The sequence below is a fragment of the Camelus dromedarius genome, chromosome 6 (assembly GCF_036321535.1).
Source record: "Camelus dromedarius isolate mCamDro1 chromosome 6, mCamDro1.pat, whole genome shotgun sequence".
In the NCBI taxonomy this organism is placed as follows: Eukaryota; Metazoa; Chordata; class Mammalia; order Artiodactyla; family Camelidae; genus Camelus; species Camelus dromedarius.
This window is the reverse complement of record NC_087441.1, coordinates 73,821,678-73,838,386: the sequence shown is the minus strand read 5'-3', so window position 1 is coordinate 73,838,386 and position 16,709 is coordinate 73,821,678. Positions and strand designations below refer to the sequence as shown.

General features: G+C 34.4%; 1 protein-coding gene across 6 annotated transcripts in view; it reads right to left on the bottom strand.

Annotated features, from left to right (window-relative positions):
- Positions 1 to 16,709, bottom strand: part of ADGRB3 (adhesion G protein-coupled receptor B3) — a 686,067-nt gene that overhangs the window by 412,499 nt on the left and 256,859 nt on the right. For 3 of the 6 annotated variants that reach the window (XM_064486949.1, XM_064486947.1, XM_064486948.1), the window contains 2 exons: positions 10,718 to 10,828; positions 4,551 to 4,712 (listed from right to left, as the gene is read on the bottom strand). In XM_064486949.1, coding sequence (XP_064343019.1) covers positions 4,551 to 4,712; positions 10,718 to 10,828 — 273 coding nt within the window. Of the gene's footprint in view, positions 1 to 4,550; positions 4,713 to 10,717; positions 10,829 to 16,709 lie in introns of those variants that run through there. The other 3 variants (XM_064486951.1, XM_064486950.1, XM_064486952.1) reach the window with 3 other exon arrangements.

Below are 16,709 nucleotides of genomic sequence, written 5' to 3'. Positions count from 1 at the left end.
AAGTCTGCATTTAAGTCTAAGGAAAAAAAAACTATGCATTTACCTATATTTACGTATAGGTATATATGATTCATTATAGCAAAATATTTTAAAAGTCACTTATATGAATGTATTTTGTTATATGAAATGTATACCTTTGAACGATTTTTGCATTTATTTCTAGTTCACCAAATTTCTCCATTTAAAAACCAACTTTTCTCCCCTATTTTCTGTATAAGGTGTTAATAGACTAAACAGTATTCGTCTTTCTGGGTCTGTTCATTTTGTCTTCTCTTAAATCACATTGTTCCATATACACTGAAAAATCCCAGAAGATAAAGCTGCTAAATTGGCAGATTTTTCTCTAAAATCTCAAGGACATGTTGTTTAACCTTGACGACTTAGTTACATTATGAAGCTGGGATCCTCTGAGAAGTAATCTTACTAACTACTTTTTAACAATCTTTATTATTCCCTGGTGAAATTTCATGACTCCTCCACATCACTGTTAAAAGGCAAAAAATACTCTTTTTCATTCGAAAAGGATATAAAATCATTAATAGATTGTTATTTTAGATACCATTGTATTAGTAGGAAATTATAGGACATGTCTTGTAATTTAATGAATGCTCTTCATAAGATTTATGAAAAAGATGAAATATATTTACTTCAATGGAAAATTGTTATAGAAATTATTATTTTTCAGAAAAGCATGAAAATCTGTAAATGAGCTAGTCGATTTGAAAAATGCACCTAATAAAACTAAGAAATTTAAATCAGATTAATCTATTTTTATAGTTTTCTTCTTTATTTAGACACGCTATATTATCACATCTCTACTCTGTTATCTAGAGCTGATATGGGGAATATACAAGGCACAAATTATATTACTAACAAATTTTTAAATAAGCATACAAATTATCTTGTGATTTAAAATGGGATGTATAAAATAACTCCTTGTGAAGGTTTTTTTTTCTTAAGAAATAAACAGATGTGAAAACTGATATTTAAAAAAAAAAATTTAAAACCGTTCCTTATCCTAAATAAACTTTTTCTAAAGGGTTAGAATGCATGGAGAGCAGACCCGTGGTTCTCAACCAGGAGTAATGCTGCCCCCCAGGGGACATTGGGCAACACGGAGACATTTTTCATTATCACAGTTCAGGGGAGGCAGGGGCTACTGGCATCTAATGCGCAGAGGCCAGGGATGCTGTCAAACATCCCCAAATCCTGAGGCCAGCCCCCACAATAAAGCTTTATCATCCGAAAATGTCAATAGTTCCAAGAGTGAGAAGCCCTGGAGGAGATCGTAAAACTGGAAGTCAGAAACCAGGACAGTAAATACACAATTTTATGTAGCTCTCGACTTTTCTAATTTACTTTATTTTTATCCGGATCATTTTCTGCTCTGAGTGAAAAGAGTCTTTTGAAGGGACTATAATGTCAAAACAACAATTTTGTAAAAGGCTGGGTATCTTAGGATGCATATTAGAGATAATACGTTATTATGCAGTTTAATTAAGAAAACCTTTCATTTGAAGTTTGAATTAAATGGGTGAAAGGTAACTAACTTATCACACTGTTGATTAGCCTAATGGCACACATAAACATAAGCTCTAATTTTATCAATCCACATATTTTGTGGAAAGTGACTTTTAATACTCGGTTTGTCCTGTGTCATTTCCGTAAATTAGTCCAAGTTCACTCGATTATCTGCAGGGTGACAAGTAGGTTATTGATTTCTGAGATAATTTTCTTCTTGGGAAGAAAGTATTACTTAAGAAAGAAATTTACACTGGTTAAAGTCCTATTGTAGGTTTCAGATTCACTCTGTCAGTGTTTTCATTGTGTACTGTATCCAAAAAATACACATTTACCAGCATGGCAAATTACTGAACACAAAATATTTCATCACAAAAATAATAACCACCTGAGAGATTACCCCAATTTCCTCTAGCAGGATCCTTATAATACATTTAAAATAATGGAGTTGTTAAATTATTCTTCATGTTTGAAAAATTAACAAGAAATCAACAAGACTCTTCTCATTCTCTTTAATTCAACATGAATTATAGCAATGATGAAAAGATACCTATTTGTCATCCCCAGGACTATTTAACCAAATTTAGAAAGACAAACCTGTATGTGTATGGAAGGGAGAAAGGGAGGAGGAACTAGTAATTAGCGTGTGCTTCTCCAGTAGGTCCAACGGTAGGAGGTTTAAGAAATGGAGGAAGAACTTTAGAATCACTGAATATTATTCAGTTTTCTGGGCATGAGACTTGGCGTAAAAGGGAGAGCAGTTGGGTCCCACTACACATGCTCTCTGCACCCACTGACGGGATCCATTGAGAGCCTCTGGTACAAGGATGGAGATTTCCATATGTCAACCAAGTGAATGCTCATAACTCGTGTCTGAGGAGTAAGTTCTGAATGGAGCAGCGTGGAGAACACTTTAGCACCCACTCAGACTCCCATTAGGGGACCTATCTGCCATTAGATTCTATCCTCGTACATTGAAAGGATCTTGACTCTTTCAAAAGGATGCTGCCGAGATAAGTGCGTCAAGGGCAGCTTCCCCTGCCTTGAAACTTTTCTCATTGCCCAGTAGAGGGCACTGGACTCTGAATCCCTTAATGTAGATGTTGTAAACAGGGGCCAGCTTCGTGCACGAGTCCAGACAACACACTTAACCCACACCGAATGGAGAATCCACTGGCGTTTCCTCATGAGGTCCTTTTGCCTAAAAAATTTAGAAACTTTATAATTCCTAAAATGCCCGTCTCCTTACTGTTCTTGTTTTCCTTCTCTTGCCCAATGTACCAGAGTCTGTTTGCTCTATGACCCCTGTTTTTGTCATCTTTTTCATTGTCTCCCCTCCATCCGCAACTTCCTTAAGCACTTTTCCCTCCTCTGAATCTTTTTATTTTTCGTTGGATGAATCATTCCCCCTAATCTGATTCCCACTGACTCTCATTGATTTTTCTTGTTTGCAGTGGAAATCATTGCTCTTTCCCTGCTAATTCTGTAATTGTCTTCCCTCCCCCGTAGCCTTCTACCTTGTTTATCTTTTAATTCTAGTCTTTTCTCTGCTGCTTTGTGCCTCCCAGGTGGGTGACAAAGGGGTCACCCACCTCACTGCAGCATCCTCCCTCCTCGACTGCCCAACGTTTCCTTCCTCTTTTATTTCTTTTCCTGATTCTCTCTTCTTTTATTGTGATAAAAAAATATAGAATGCAACATTTACCATCTAAACTATTTTAGGTGCAGAATTCAGTAGCCTTCAGTATATCATGGTGTTGGGAAACAGGTCTCCAAAACCTTCACATCTTGCAAATCAAAACTCTGCACCTATTAAACAAGGCCTCCTCCAGATTGTTTTCTTTTCTTTAAAAAAAAAAAAAAAAAAAACTCTTTTGGGGAGAGGGAGGCAATTAGGTTTATTTTTCTAATTATTATTGTTTTTCTCAGTGGAGGTGCTGGGGATTGAACCCAGGACTCTGTGCACGCTAAGCACACACTCTACCACTGAGCTATACCCTCCTCCCTCAGATTGTTTTCTAGCGGCTTGCCCTTGTCCTTCCTTCTGGGGACGTGAGATTGTCCCTGTCCCTCTGTACTCTTGCTTTTAGCCACTGCGGAATCAGCCTCCTCTGGAAATGGAACTTGCCAGAAGACTTAGCAGATGAAAGGCTGCAGTGCCAGCTCCCTTTCTCTGTGCCCACCTCACTTCGGAGGCCCCCAGAAGGGCTGTGAATGCAAGTCCAGTGTCAGCTGCCATGGCCAGTGAGTGAACCACTCACCCACCAAAGGGCTGCACAGAAATAGAAACCTGGAGATTCACAGGATTATGTGCTTTGACTTCGAATCCGTTGAGTGCTTATTTCTACATGAAAGTCAGCAGTCTGAGTGGAGGAAACACGTGTAATATTCATGAATACATCAACTGATGTCACATAGTAAATTTGATCCTAAGTGGGCAAGCTAGTATGCTGTGCTCCATTTAACATGAAAGAACTTTTTTCTTTTTTCCTCCATTAGTGACTTTAAGGTTTACAAAGCAGATGATGGCTCTGAGGAGGGCAGTCACTTGAATGAAATAAACTAACAGAAAGCCCTCAGCTGGGGGCACTATTGCCCCCCCAAAGGGTCAAATAAGTGGAAAGGAAATAGCTGACTGCCTTAAAAACTGTATCAACCACTGCCTTAAACAATGGGTACTGATCTTATTTCCAGGATGCTAGCAAATGACATAATTCCTCAAACCTTCCACTGGACATTTTTTACCATCTAAAATAAGGAAAGCTATTTGAACCTTAAACACCATAAGCAGCTAGTACAGAAATTTCATGCTTAAAGTTGCAGTGGGTAGGGAGTCAATGGAATTTCTTGACTGCTCTGAACGCAGAAATGATCGCAGACATATAAAATTTCACAGTTGAATAACAATCACACATAACCACTCTCATTAAAATGTCTAGACCCGGTTCATAGGAAAATAACACATCGTTCCCAATGCGTAGCATGACACAATTCAAAACATCCACAGTTGTAGTTGCTGCTAACACTACCTGGACAGAGGGCAGTGTTATTGCAAACCCTTGATTCTCTTAATGGGCCGCTGCAGTGTGTCCCGTAAGGTGATACACAAGTTCTGGTTCGCACCTGCGACCCTTGACCACAAGTAACTGAGCATGTGCTCCACGGGGACCACTCTTCCACACCAGATTCACCTGTGTGCAAGACAACAAATAAACATGAAATACTGTCTTGAATAGTCATCGAGTAAGCATCATACCAAGCTGACATCATGACATGCAAGGATCATTTAAATGTAAAAATATGACAATACATCAAAAGGTACAAGAAAACTTTTCAGGGCAAAAGAAATGCACAGAGAGGCACACATCACGCTGATGTAAGGGCCAAGTTAGCTCTAACCTGGTTAGCGAGACTACGCTTCACCCATCCTGGGCTGTGGGCACCAGGAAGGGACCAGTCAGCATTCTTCAACAAGAGTGATTGTTCCAACGACTCTTTTCAAGCCAGTGTAAGGCTTTGGACTTTGATGGAAGAGGAAGCAGAATGTATGGCTAAACTCATCTGGCATGGGTGAGCAGGGTTATACTGAGGTGGTCTTCTTCAGCCCCTTGTTATGTAATCTTTCTAACGCTGCAGGAGGCAGAGCTCTGGGAGTTTGGGCACATCCTCTTTTTATTGTGTTGAACACTGACACATTTATAATTTATTCCTAGTGCAATCCTTACTTTTTCAAACCATGACAGCTATTTATTTTGTGAGAATTTATTTTAAAAAATTCTGCTCACAATTTCCCCCATGAAATGAGAGTAGTGATTTTTACTTGAAATGAAGGACAATTCCCCTATGATTTCTATTAGTTTAATATGGAACTAAAATACACTAAAAAAAAAAAAAAGGCCTGAGAAAGTCATTGAATGTCTGAATTCATTCATTTTTTTGGAGTAGGCATCACACTGAAACTATGTTTAAGTTCTGCCATTACCTAAAGTCATGCCCCATGGAGATGTAAAGTCAAGGATTTCTAAGACCATGGCAATGGGCTTCTAATTCTGTTCTGGCATCGTGTTCAGGACAGATTTTTAAGAGTGGTTTGAAAACCTGCAGTTGCTTTTCTCCAGATACAAAATTGGGCCATTTACCTGCTGGCAGGAACTATTTAAATTAACCTTACTTGTTCAAAAACTTTACTTTTTATTCACTTGGTGGACTGTTTCTGAAACCTTTGAATCACCGATTATATAAATCAAGGAGCAATTTATATTTTAGAGATTCTGTTTAGAATTTGCCTTTGAAGTAGCATTCAAGGGATAGAATATGATCATCATTTGTCCACCTTTTTTTGAAAGGTGAGTAAATGATGTGGAAATTATTTGCAGTGCCACTCAAGGCAGCTGACCCATTGGTATGCTAGGACAGAAGGAGTTTGGACCAGAATGTAATTCAACTGGCTGATTTCTTCACTGAGCATTTCTTTTTCCATAAAAAAAAAAAAAAAAGAGGAGAGTCAGCTGAAATAAAACAAAACACGTGTTTGATCAAGTAGTTCAAGGTACATTCTGGTATAAGCTTCTTATCTCCTCGAGGGCCCACGACAACTAAATCTCAGACAAGCACAAGTTCAACCACACCTTGGGTAGCACCTTTAGGAAGCACTTGCTTTTATGTTGGTCTGTATCATGCACCCAGAGGTGTAGACAATAAAGGCATTTATAACTGGATATGTATCAAAAGGGCACAGACAGTGGTAACTGGGATAACATATTAAATAGGATCTTTTCAGCGTTGTGATCAGTGTTTGTCCTGGCAGTCCTCTATGCTTCACCCTTGATTATTTCAGGATTTTTTGCCTTTACCAATTTATTTATCAGTAATCCATTAAAATGTTATTGGATGATCATTTGAATAATATTTAAAGCTATACCTCAAAGTTTGTTCTTTTACACTAAAGAATACTCTGTCAATATTAAAAATTACTTTTTAGAAACCCAATCATATGACAGTGGTTAAAAAAAAACTACACATATATGTATATATGCACATATATATTTAGCAATGAAACACTTAAGCTTAAATTTGGGGAAAATATAATGCAATTTTATTTTTCTTGTGACAGTTCAACCTGTGTTTGTGATGAGGTTAAGTGAAGTAGAAATATTATGGCTGTGTATTATGAATTAAAAGCCAGAAAACCTTGAGCAATGTGAAATCTACTTAAGCAAAATGGTAAAGGTTATGAATACAATTAGTTATGTTTTTCCACAAAAGCAGTCTTTCTCTTACCCTTACACTGTTATCATGGCAGGAAAAGTTTTAACTAAACTTTGCAATGCATCAGGATCAATAACTACTTTTAAGTGTGTCTCTGCACAAGTAGTTAAATGTTGGGGGTGCTTTGCAATGCGCGACAGCACAGTGACACTGACCAGGCTAGGCAGTGATGCGAGGATCACGAGACGTTGACCATTAGTGCTCAGAACTGGCCTTACTCACTCTCTTTCTCTTCTCTCTCTCAAATGGATGGTTCATTTTGTTGATCAAAAACGAAATAACCGACTAAAACATAAATGGGCTTTCAAACTATGGATCAAATGTTGCCATTCAAAGACTGCCCTACCGACCAAAATGACCCTGTTGTATCTCAAATCTATAGTTTCAGGTGACATTGCCACTAAATAGAGATGATTTCAGTGCCACCAGTTCCTCATTCCAGCAGGCATGAAGGCACTCTAGTCAATTACACTGGGGCATTGTGAGAAATAGGTAATATATTTTATAAGAAAGATTAAAAAAAACACTGATATGAAGATATTAAAGTATAATACGAAGTATACTACTTAAGTGTGTGTGTCTTGGGAGACGGCACAAATTAAAGCAGTTTCTTAACTTACAGCTGAGAAGGCACATTGCACGTCACGTAGAAGGATTCAGCAGCTAACGTACAATTAAGACTCTCTATCCTGACACAAAACATGGAAGGAAACTGTAAAAACATCGCAGTTAAATTCAGAAGACCCGTGTTTGATGGAAGGCTACTGAATGTTAGCTCTGTGACCTTGAGAAAGTCACTGCATTTCTCTGAACCTCTCAAAAAAATGAGTAATACATCCACCTCACAGCCTATTTGTGAGGATTAAATGCGATAATGTATGAGAGTGCGTTTTAAGCTGTAAATAAAATAGTAATATAAAATGTGGCTAGTATGTTACAATCGTGAAATTAGAAACACACCTCTCATTTTATTTTTCTGTTTTTAGTAACGTGCTATGCACTGCTGATGTAGACTGTGTCCCCAGCTGGAATAAAAGACTACTTTTCTAAACATGTGTATTAGATCATGTGATAGCTATGATGTTGAAAATCATCAGTAAGTGTAAGATGTCTTAAGCCTTCATATTAGCACTTAATTTAGATGTCTATATTAAATCTCTGTATCTTACCATTTCATTTCCCTTGACTGTAAATGCCATTTTGGCCCAGGCTGTTTGAGCATTGTACATTTATGTCCAAATTAGCTTCTTTCAATTATCAAACTGACCAAAATAATCAAGTTATTTTGATAAAGTAATGCTACTTTACTAGACATCACTCTTCTAAAAAAATTTCCACTCACGCTATTACTTTATAGAAAGCTTATTTTAAAATACAGGGCTGACTGATCATATTGATTGAAGAGACTGGGTTACTCATTTTGAGAAGTAATTCTTAATTTATGGGGTCTGATAGCTTTTGCTTTGTTTTTCCTCATGACTAATATAAAAGTATATTATATATATGTTTTATTATTCAGTTTTACCTCTAGTGCATTATTCTTTGTCCTCAAGTAAATGTTAGCAAATGTTTATCATTGTTTATATATAACATCCATTTCTTGGTTTGAAAGACAAATAGAAGTTTAATTAAAAATTAATTTTTGTAAAATTTTACTGTGTGACATTTAGCTATTTATTTAGACTACCTTAACAACTAAAGAAAGTAGAATTTCAGAAAAAGTTAAGGGAAAAAACCCCCCTTTTTTAGCTTTATAATTGTCTAGTGTCAAATTCCATATTTTAAAAACTATTTAAATAATGGAGTTTTCCATTCTTTTATCAGTATCATAGTAATTTAAATTTAAAGTAAGTATTATATGTGTATTTATATTTCCCTATACTATCTTTTGTTTAAAATGAAATAATAAATATGTATTATCCATGAATTCATCAATCCATTCAATCAATATTTTCAGAACTTTAATTTTGAAGTTCATTAGCTTTTTGAGTTATTGTTAACAATATGGAGAAATGATTTTAAAGCTCCTCATGGATCTATTTAATAAGTATTTCATCTATTTTACTAAATCACATGTCGCTGTATATTAGATTCAAAACAATGCCTAGAAATTAATGAGTAAATGAAAACAGAAATTAGTAATTTCTCACTAACAAAAACATCATATTCTCTGTGATTTGAGTTTGCAAAAAGGGTTTTGGCTGAAAAGTCTGCATTTTCTTGGTATATGTCACAGACAAATCCAAAAACTGAATTTATATAAAAACTCCTGGCCAAACTGCATAATATTTATGTATAAACTAATTTTACTACATTTTTGGAAATTTAAAGCTATGGTTCACCATTTTACTACTAAGTGACCCTAATTTTAAGGAATTTCAGTCAACGAATGCCTGCCCCTCTTTTGCAAAAAGTAAGGACACCTCTAAGCTTTAGAAATGCCCCAGGAAATGGCACATGGAGTAGGTTACGGAGTGGCCCACGCCCTGTGCCTCTGTTTAGCATCAAACGTCCTGATTTCTGGCCAGTAGTGGAATTTCTGCTCCTTGTAAAGGAGAAAAATACATTGAGAAGTTTGAAATTTGCCCAAACCTGGTAATGCATTTTTGGACTTGTTCAATCAAATAGTAAAAATGTCAATTGCCTTTTCTTAAATAAGAAGGCGCACCAAAAGCAATCCAAATAAGCAGGTTTTCTTCATTTCTAGATTTGGCTGCAATATGTATTTTTAAGAAGCTAAAAATATGTCCTTAATGTAGAATTTATTCTATACATCTTTCCTGCTCTGAAAATTCTTTGACCTACTTGCAACTAATGTATTAAATACTCACCCATTACCAAGTGCACAACTCATTAAGAATATTTGCATTTTTAAGTTGTAGACTCAAATCTAATGTTCTGAGTAAATATTATCCTAAGAACATAGGAACAAAAGGAAGAAATATTCATTCTTCAAGGGGATTTCATCAAAAACCAGTCTGAGTGCCATGGAAAAAAGCTGGTCCTGTACTTGAAACTTGAAACTTCTGCATTGTGGTAAAACACATCATTTAGATTGGAATGTCTAAACCTTTTTGAAGACATAGATAAAACTGTTAGTTTGCAATTTCCTGAAATAAAAGTGACAGCTAGAAATGTTCATAACACAGTTTAATCATGGTTTCATCTAAGAATATACTACATACAAACTGAAGAGATGAAATTATAGCCCATTTATTATGATAAGCCAAAATAGGAATGTATCTATTTGTTTATATATAAATATTTTGGGAAGGGAGGTATTTAGAAGTAATCTAATTAATTTAGGATTAAATCAATTAAATTAAATCAAAAGTCATTTTTGTTGATATTTAATTATTTGGAGCATATTAGAGCTTAGTATCAAAGACTGCCAACTTTTTATTATTCAGCTTGTATAACAAATCTCTCTTTTCAAAGAACAAATATTAAGTTCTAAAAAAAGTTTCTAGTTATTACTACACATTTTAACAATCAATATTTATAAGATGCATGGCATTTGAAAAAAATACTCAACATATTAAATATTAAATTTCATCATCTAAAGTCTTACTTAAAAATTTAATTCTGAAAAGTCCTAAATTAATCAATTATTGATGAAATAACTTTGTTGACTTTCTTTAAAAGTTTAATGATACACTGTAAGTAGTTAATTAACATAAGTAAATAATAATATGTAAACCCTAAATGTCCCACACTGAAAACAAAATAAATCTTACACATTTTTTGTGCACTTTTCAATTCACAGCTACTTCATTTATGGACTTTAACTGGTGACAAAGAAAAAAAAAATGGCTCAAAAAAATATCAGCTCCAAAAACTGACAAATGTGCAGCAAAAGATTATGGAAACATGCAGTGGTTTCATTAAATTAACAACAATAAATAGAAAAATGTAACTAACGTATTACCAGTTTGTGCCATAAATTTAGCAGCATCAGCTTGTTCCTGAGGGACCCTTTTTTCATGAACAGATCGAGGTCGCTGACTTTTAATTGTATGATCTCCCATCATTCCAAATTCTAAAGACAGAATAAAGGTATATATGAAAGCTTGTGTGTAGACATTTCTCACAAATTACATCACTGTCTCATGCAATATGTTCCTACACAGAACTAGAAGTTACTGATCAAATTCACAATTCTAAATTCTCTAGACTGATCTGCTTGGAATATTTCTAAACTCAAGTCAAAAAAAAAAAAATCCATAAACAAGAACAAGGCTTCAAGAAACAATAATAACAGTCAATGAAATGACACATCAGGTTTGAAGTCAGCTTGGTTCACAGAAATAGTGTACTCTTCTCTGATAACGTCTTCAAGCAATACATCAGAAAAAATACAACCACAGTGTTAACTGTTGTTTTTCAGAGGTAGGATCCTGACTGCGGTAACAGCTGCTACTTTGCTGAAGAGTAATCACCCCTACAAGCTTTTCAGCATTTTTTTTTTTAAGGAATGAGTAATCCTGTAACCTAGCTTCCCTAAGGTAAACATTCACTCGATGGACTATTTTTTCTAAAGATGAAGTTGCCCTTGGGGTTCTCAAAAGCTTATACAGAAAATGGTGGCTGATGTAATTCTCATTTCTCACCTGCCTGGTCCCCCAAGAATTCCTCATCCCTTTTCTAACTACATGGAAGAGTGTTTTCTCATTTAAAGGTTAGGTTTGAAAAAGAGAATGACTCCAGGTTTCTGCTATTTAATCCTTGAAAAGGATACCTCTTAAGAAAGGGAAAAAAGTCTCAGCCTATCTCAGAAACAGATGGGGAGAGAAAAATAAGTTGAACAAGAGAACAGATTCCACATAAAGTATTTTTTTTAATACATGCGCTTAGAATTCTACAAGAGTTCCATGTTTATTTCACTATTACCGTAAAACAAGTTTAATAAAACCCAAGTCTAATGAATAGAGAAGTTGGTTCTGACTCACAGGAGTGTAGCTGTGGGAAGGGTGTTACTGAGGGGCAGGGATCAGTGATGCTCACTGTTACATCGAGAACATTGTTGGGTCCTTAAGACCAGGTCCTTTATACATGACAAAGAAGGCTGGGTAAAATGTGTTCCAATGACAGTGCACATGTGTTGCTAGAACTAATAATGTCCACATTTGGGAATGGATAATTTCACCAGCTTATTATTTTGCCTTTTCCCATCAAGCTTTAAATCATCTCCTGCAAGAATATGACAACTCCCTTTGTGCAATTAAGCAGTGTATTTCCGTATGCACAACTCTCATCTTTCATGTGAGGAGAAGACAGTAGCACGTGTTTTTGTCCATCTGGGCAGATTTCTTCATCAATATTAAAGTCTGGCCCTGATGGATTGATCTGTCAGAAATTCTTTCTAGATATTCTACCCAGGAGAACATCTCATGAGAAATTTGAGAACTCTAAATGTGTGTTTGTTTTTGTCAGTTTAGATAAAATCCTAGGCAGGAAACAGGAATTTTCATAACATGCCCATTGGTTTAATCTTGTAAAATCCTTCCGCGTTTTCCCTGACCGCCAACATCCTTTCAGTCCATTCATTTATGCATCTGGTATGTGCTTCTTAAACCACATTTCATTCTGCTAATAAGAAGTATCTAATCACATATCATTGAACGATTTTGGAAAGTGACTAGTTAGAATTATATTTAGACTCTTTCGCACTACCCAACATTAAAAAATGCTATATATAGCTGAAAACTTTCTGGATCTGAAAACAGCAAAAGAAATTTAGTAGTGATTTTTCCTAACAGTGTGCTTTACCATTTGTCCTCTTGAACTTATCACTTATGCTGTGCACCTGTGTGTGTCTACCACTTGGGGCATTTGAGTCAAAGCGTGTGTTTACATAAGTCAGTTTATTTTCTGAGGAAAAATAGTTGACTGTACAGGGGCTATGATCCTGAAATGTAGGAGTCTGCCTATGTAGATTGACACTGCTGAGATCATTTTAAAAGTGCCATCTTTAATTTTTAATGATTTCTGAAATTTAAGCACAAGTAAAAGTACTTATTTTTTAAAATGAGCATTCATATTTCAGTGAACTGTTTCATATTATTAGCTGGAATGTGATTGAAAACTCTCAAACGTATGTATATTACAAATTAAATTTCATTATTCCTCACTGTCGTCACCTCCACTTATCAGTAATCAATGTTATATGAGTGTTAGTGCTGATCCCTTATCATGGGTCACAGTATTTAAGAAATTCTTCAATCATCAGTGGCCTTAATTATATATATTTTTACACAACCGGAAGTTTAAAATGAAATTTTTGATTATTGTATTCCATACAGTTTATCTGAAAACTTACTTTCAAAGAGTTAAGACTAATATGAGGCCTTGATATAACTAAATTGCCGATAAGATCGAAGACTAATACTAACAATTTATTTCTTTTTCTCCGATGGAAAAACAACACTATGGTGGTATTTTTTTAAATGTTCTAGACCTATTGTTTCAGACCTAAAAGTGTCCTAACTTGTAAGTGGAACATGTAAACTGCTATCTAACAAAGGGAGTTTCTGTTGCCAATGTTTATGTGCCAAATATTTGGGGGAAAAAAAATCCTGTTTGTCAAAGGGTTGTTGTCAATGGTAAGAGTTAACAATACATGTTATGGTTCCACTCATATCTCACAATGTAATACTTCCAAAATATTGGTGTTCTCTTTCAAGATGAGATTATCTCCTTGACTTCTAATGAAAATGAAGGTCAAATGGACCATCCAAACTTAGAAGAAACACCAAGCTATTATCTTTACACTTCTTCTCTTACTTGGTGACTGTGGATTGTGGTAACCTTTAGCATGTTATGCTCTTCTGAATAATAGAAGTTCTTCATGGTTACTGATTCACATTTGAGTGATTTTGAGTTGGCAAAGATCATATACTACATTAGTTACACGAGAAAAATGGCATAGCCAAATAAAAAGATGATCTGCCTTGGTGAAAGCAATGGAAAGCAAGTTATGAAATCAAACAAAGTAATGTCCAGCGTAATATTGTGTATGTGCATATGGTACATGGCTTATGAAGAGAGGGTTATTTCCTAAACCTTTATGTTGATGGTATCAATGAAGTGGTAGGTAAATAACTGTGTTCATGTCTAAAACTCATGACTTCTGTGTTTAGGTACATTTTCTCACATGCCCTCTTTCACTGCTCTTCTTGACGCAAAGCAGTAGTTTCTGAAAGTGAGATACAATCAAAGTCCCATGAAAGAAAGGTTTTTGAAAATCTGTTGCTTTAAGCATAGTTCTGTGTCTTGTCTTTTCTTCCCGCATCCAGGAATATTCTAAGTAGATCATTAAGAAACATACATACTTGAAAACTGACTCTTGGAAGTCAGTTGTCAGTTAGGAACAATTTTAGTCTGGAAATCAAGGGTTAAAATAACGTGACATTGAAGGCATCCTAAAGTTAAAACACACACATATCCATTTGTTATTTTACCCTGTGTTTATCCTTCAACGTATAGACAAGCAGAATATCAGATTAGTTGATAACATTTATTACTGCAATCTATGATGCAATGGAAGTGTTAAGTTCACATTGTTAGCTGACTTTCCTTTGAATTTCCACAGAAGCCCACTACTGCTTCTCAAGAAACTCTCAAAGTCATCCCCTACCTTTACTCTATGGACAACCGGCACTAGTTTTTGTCATGGAAATGGTCAAGCTAATGCACTCTGCCTCTTATTCTCCTCCACTTGGAACACTTATTCTTCTAACCATGCCTACAATAAAGCCCCTCTTCAAGTCCAATGCCAAGGGCACCACCTCCATGAACTAACCAACCAATCATACATGGCCTCCGTCTTCCTTAACTTCTGTTTTGCTTTGCATCAATAATGGACTTTTAATTATTAGATTCTCCTATTAGAGTATAAATTTCTATGGGAAGGAAGTATGACTTATGAGTCTTAAAATTACCTTTTGCTTTGCACATAGCTGGGGTTCAATATTTATTCTATAAATACATATCATGCAAAGAATTGCTTCTCTAAAACATGAATTTCTAGATGTCTAAAACCTTTTCTTTAACTTTCTTGGTGAATATTTCAATGGGGAAAAATTAAATTCTTAGTGAAGTACTTAAAAGTTAGTTATTATTATTATGGTGGTCAACATTTCTTTTGTCAACAAAGTTTACTATTGATAAATATTTCAGGTCATTATTAAAATAATCGAAATGTTGCTTTATTTAGAACTTAAATCTCACTGCCCTAAAATAAAGCTTAATGCCCTAAAACAATGCTAAATCTTTGTCAGTAAACATTTATTAATTACTTATTGTATTAAGTACTTAAAATTACAAAATTAAGTAAGAAATAGTCTCTGGTATTCTCAGACCCAAGAAAACCCACTAACCATGTCCTCATCCATTCAGATATGTAAGATTATTTATCTTAATTGAAATATTAAGCTACACTTGAGACCCAATTTTTATATTAATTTCCCAAATAATTCATTACTCTTAACAATGACTTGTTGATATTATTTCTCCAAAGAGAAAATACGTTTTCTAAATCATGCAACTGGACATTTAAAGCGGTATTTCATTTGTCATTGCCTAGCAAGTAAGAATATTGAATGCATAACCTGTTGGCAGAGGAAAGATTCTATTATCTGGCTGGATTATGGTGGTATAGACAAATTTTGTCACGAAGCAACCAGATATTTTCTGAAATAAGGTTATTATATTTAATGCATTCTAGGTTCACATTAATAGGAGTATAAATCACCAAATTTGTTCATTTATTTTTACACTTAATGGAAACAGAGTTGGCACAATTATTTGAATGTAAAATTTTTTATGTGCTTTAGATAGTTTAGAGATATTTAGACAGTGTAGAGGAGCCCTGATTATCAGTCATTTTGATATCCTTCTGTTTACTGAGTTTTTTTTTAAAAAAATGCTACTTGAAATGTAATTAAACTTAAAAATTGTATTATGTACCTCATCAACTATTTGTTGAGTCAGGTGCTTTATGAAAACATACAGCTGATCGGGGAAAAGACTATATTATCTTTTGCAATCTGTATTATCCAAGACATTTCTAGAACTAGCATGCATTATTACAAAGAAGAAAGTTTTAATTTTAAAGCTTAACAAGAATGCTAAAATATTAATACCATCAGTTCAAATTCTGAAGGACTTTGGTTAAGAAATACTTTTTACTGTTTGTATAAATATATATATGTATATAATTATAAATATACTAATTTTATTTTCCCGAAGAACCAAACAGGAATAGAATAAGCAAATAAAAGACAATTTCCAAAGAAATAACTCAAGAATGACAGCTATACATACCAGGAAATAGTTCAGTAAAATAAATTTTGAGAAAAATTAATATTAAGAAATACTTACAATAAATAAATACATATTAAAAATATTAGAAATCTGAGGAATCCATCATTAAAATTTAAAAGGTTAATTGATATTCTTTCCTTCAAATGATTTCCTGGTTCCATTGCCATGATTAGATACCTCGTTAAGCACCAAAATGCTATTTATTACAACAATAAAACAGAATCTTGCTTTTCAAAATACACCCACAGAAATGACTTTACTAGACAGTTGGGCATGACTCTAAGTAAATGGCTGATTTGATGGCACCTCTAAAATAGGCAAAACATACTACTGTCACAGGGCATACTGCTTGTATGTTTATAAAAAAATCTTTAAATGTTCAGGTGTATTCAGTTAAATTGTTAAATTATGAGACCTAAAATATTTTACAGAAGTGATTATCAAATATATTTAGTGTATATAACTCTTAGACAATGATTAATTTATTTTATTTCCAGGTAGAAACTTTAAAATAATTACATACAATGATAGATTTTTTTAAGCTTTTTTTGGAGGGGGGAATTAGGTTTATTTTTTTATTTATGTAAATCTTTTTT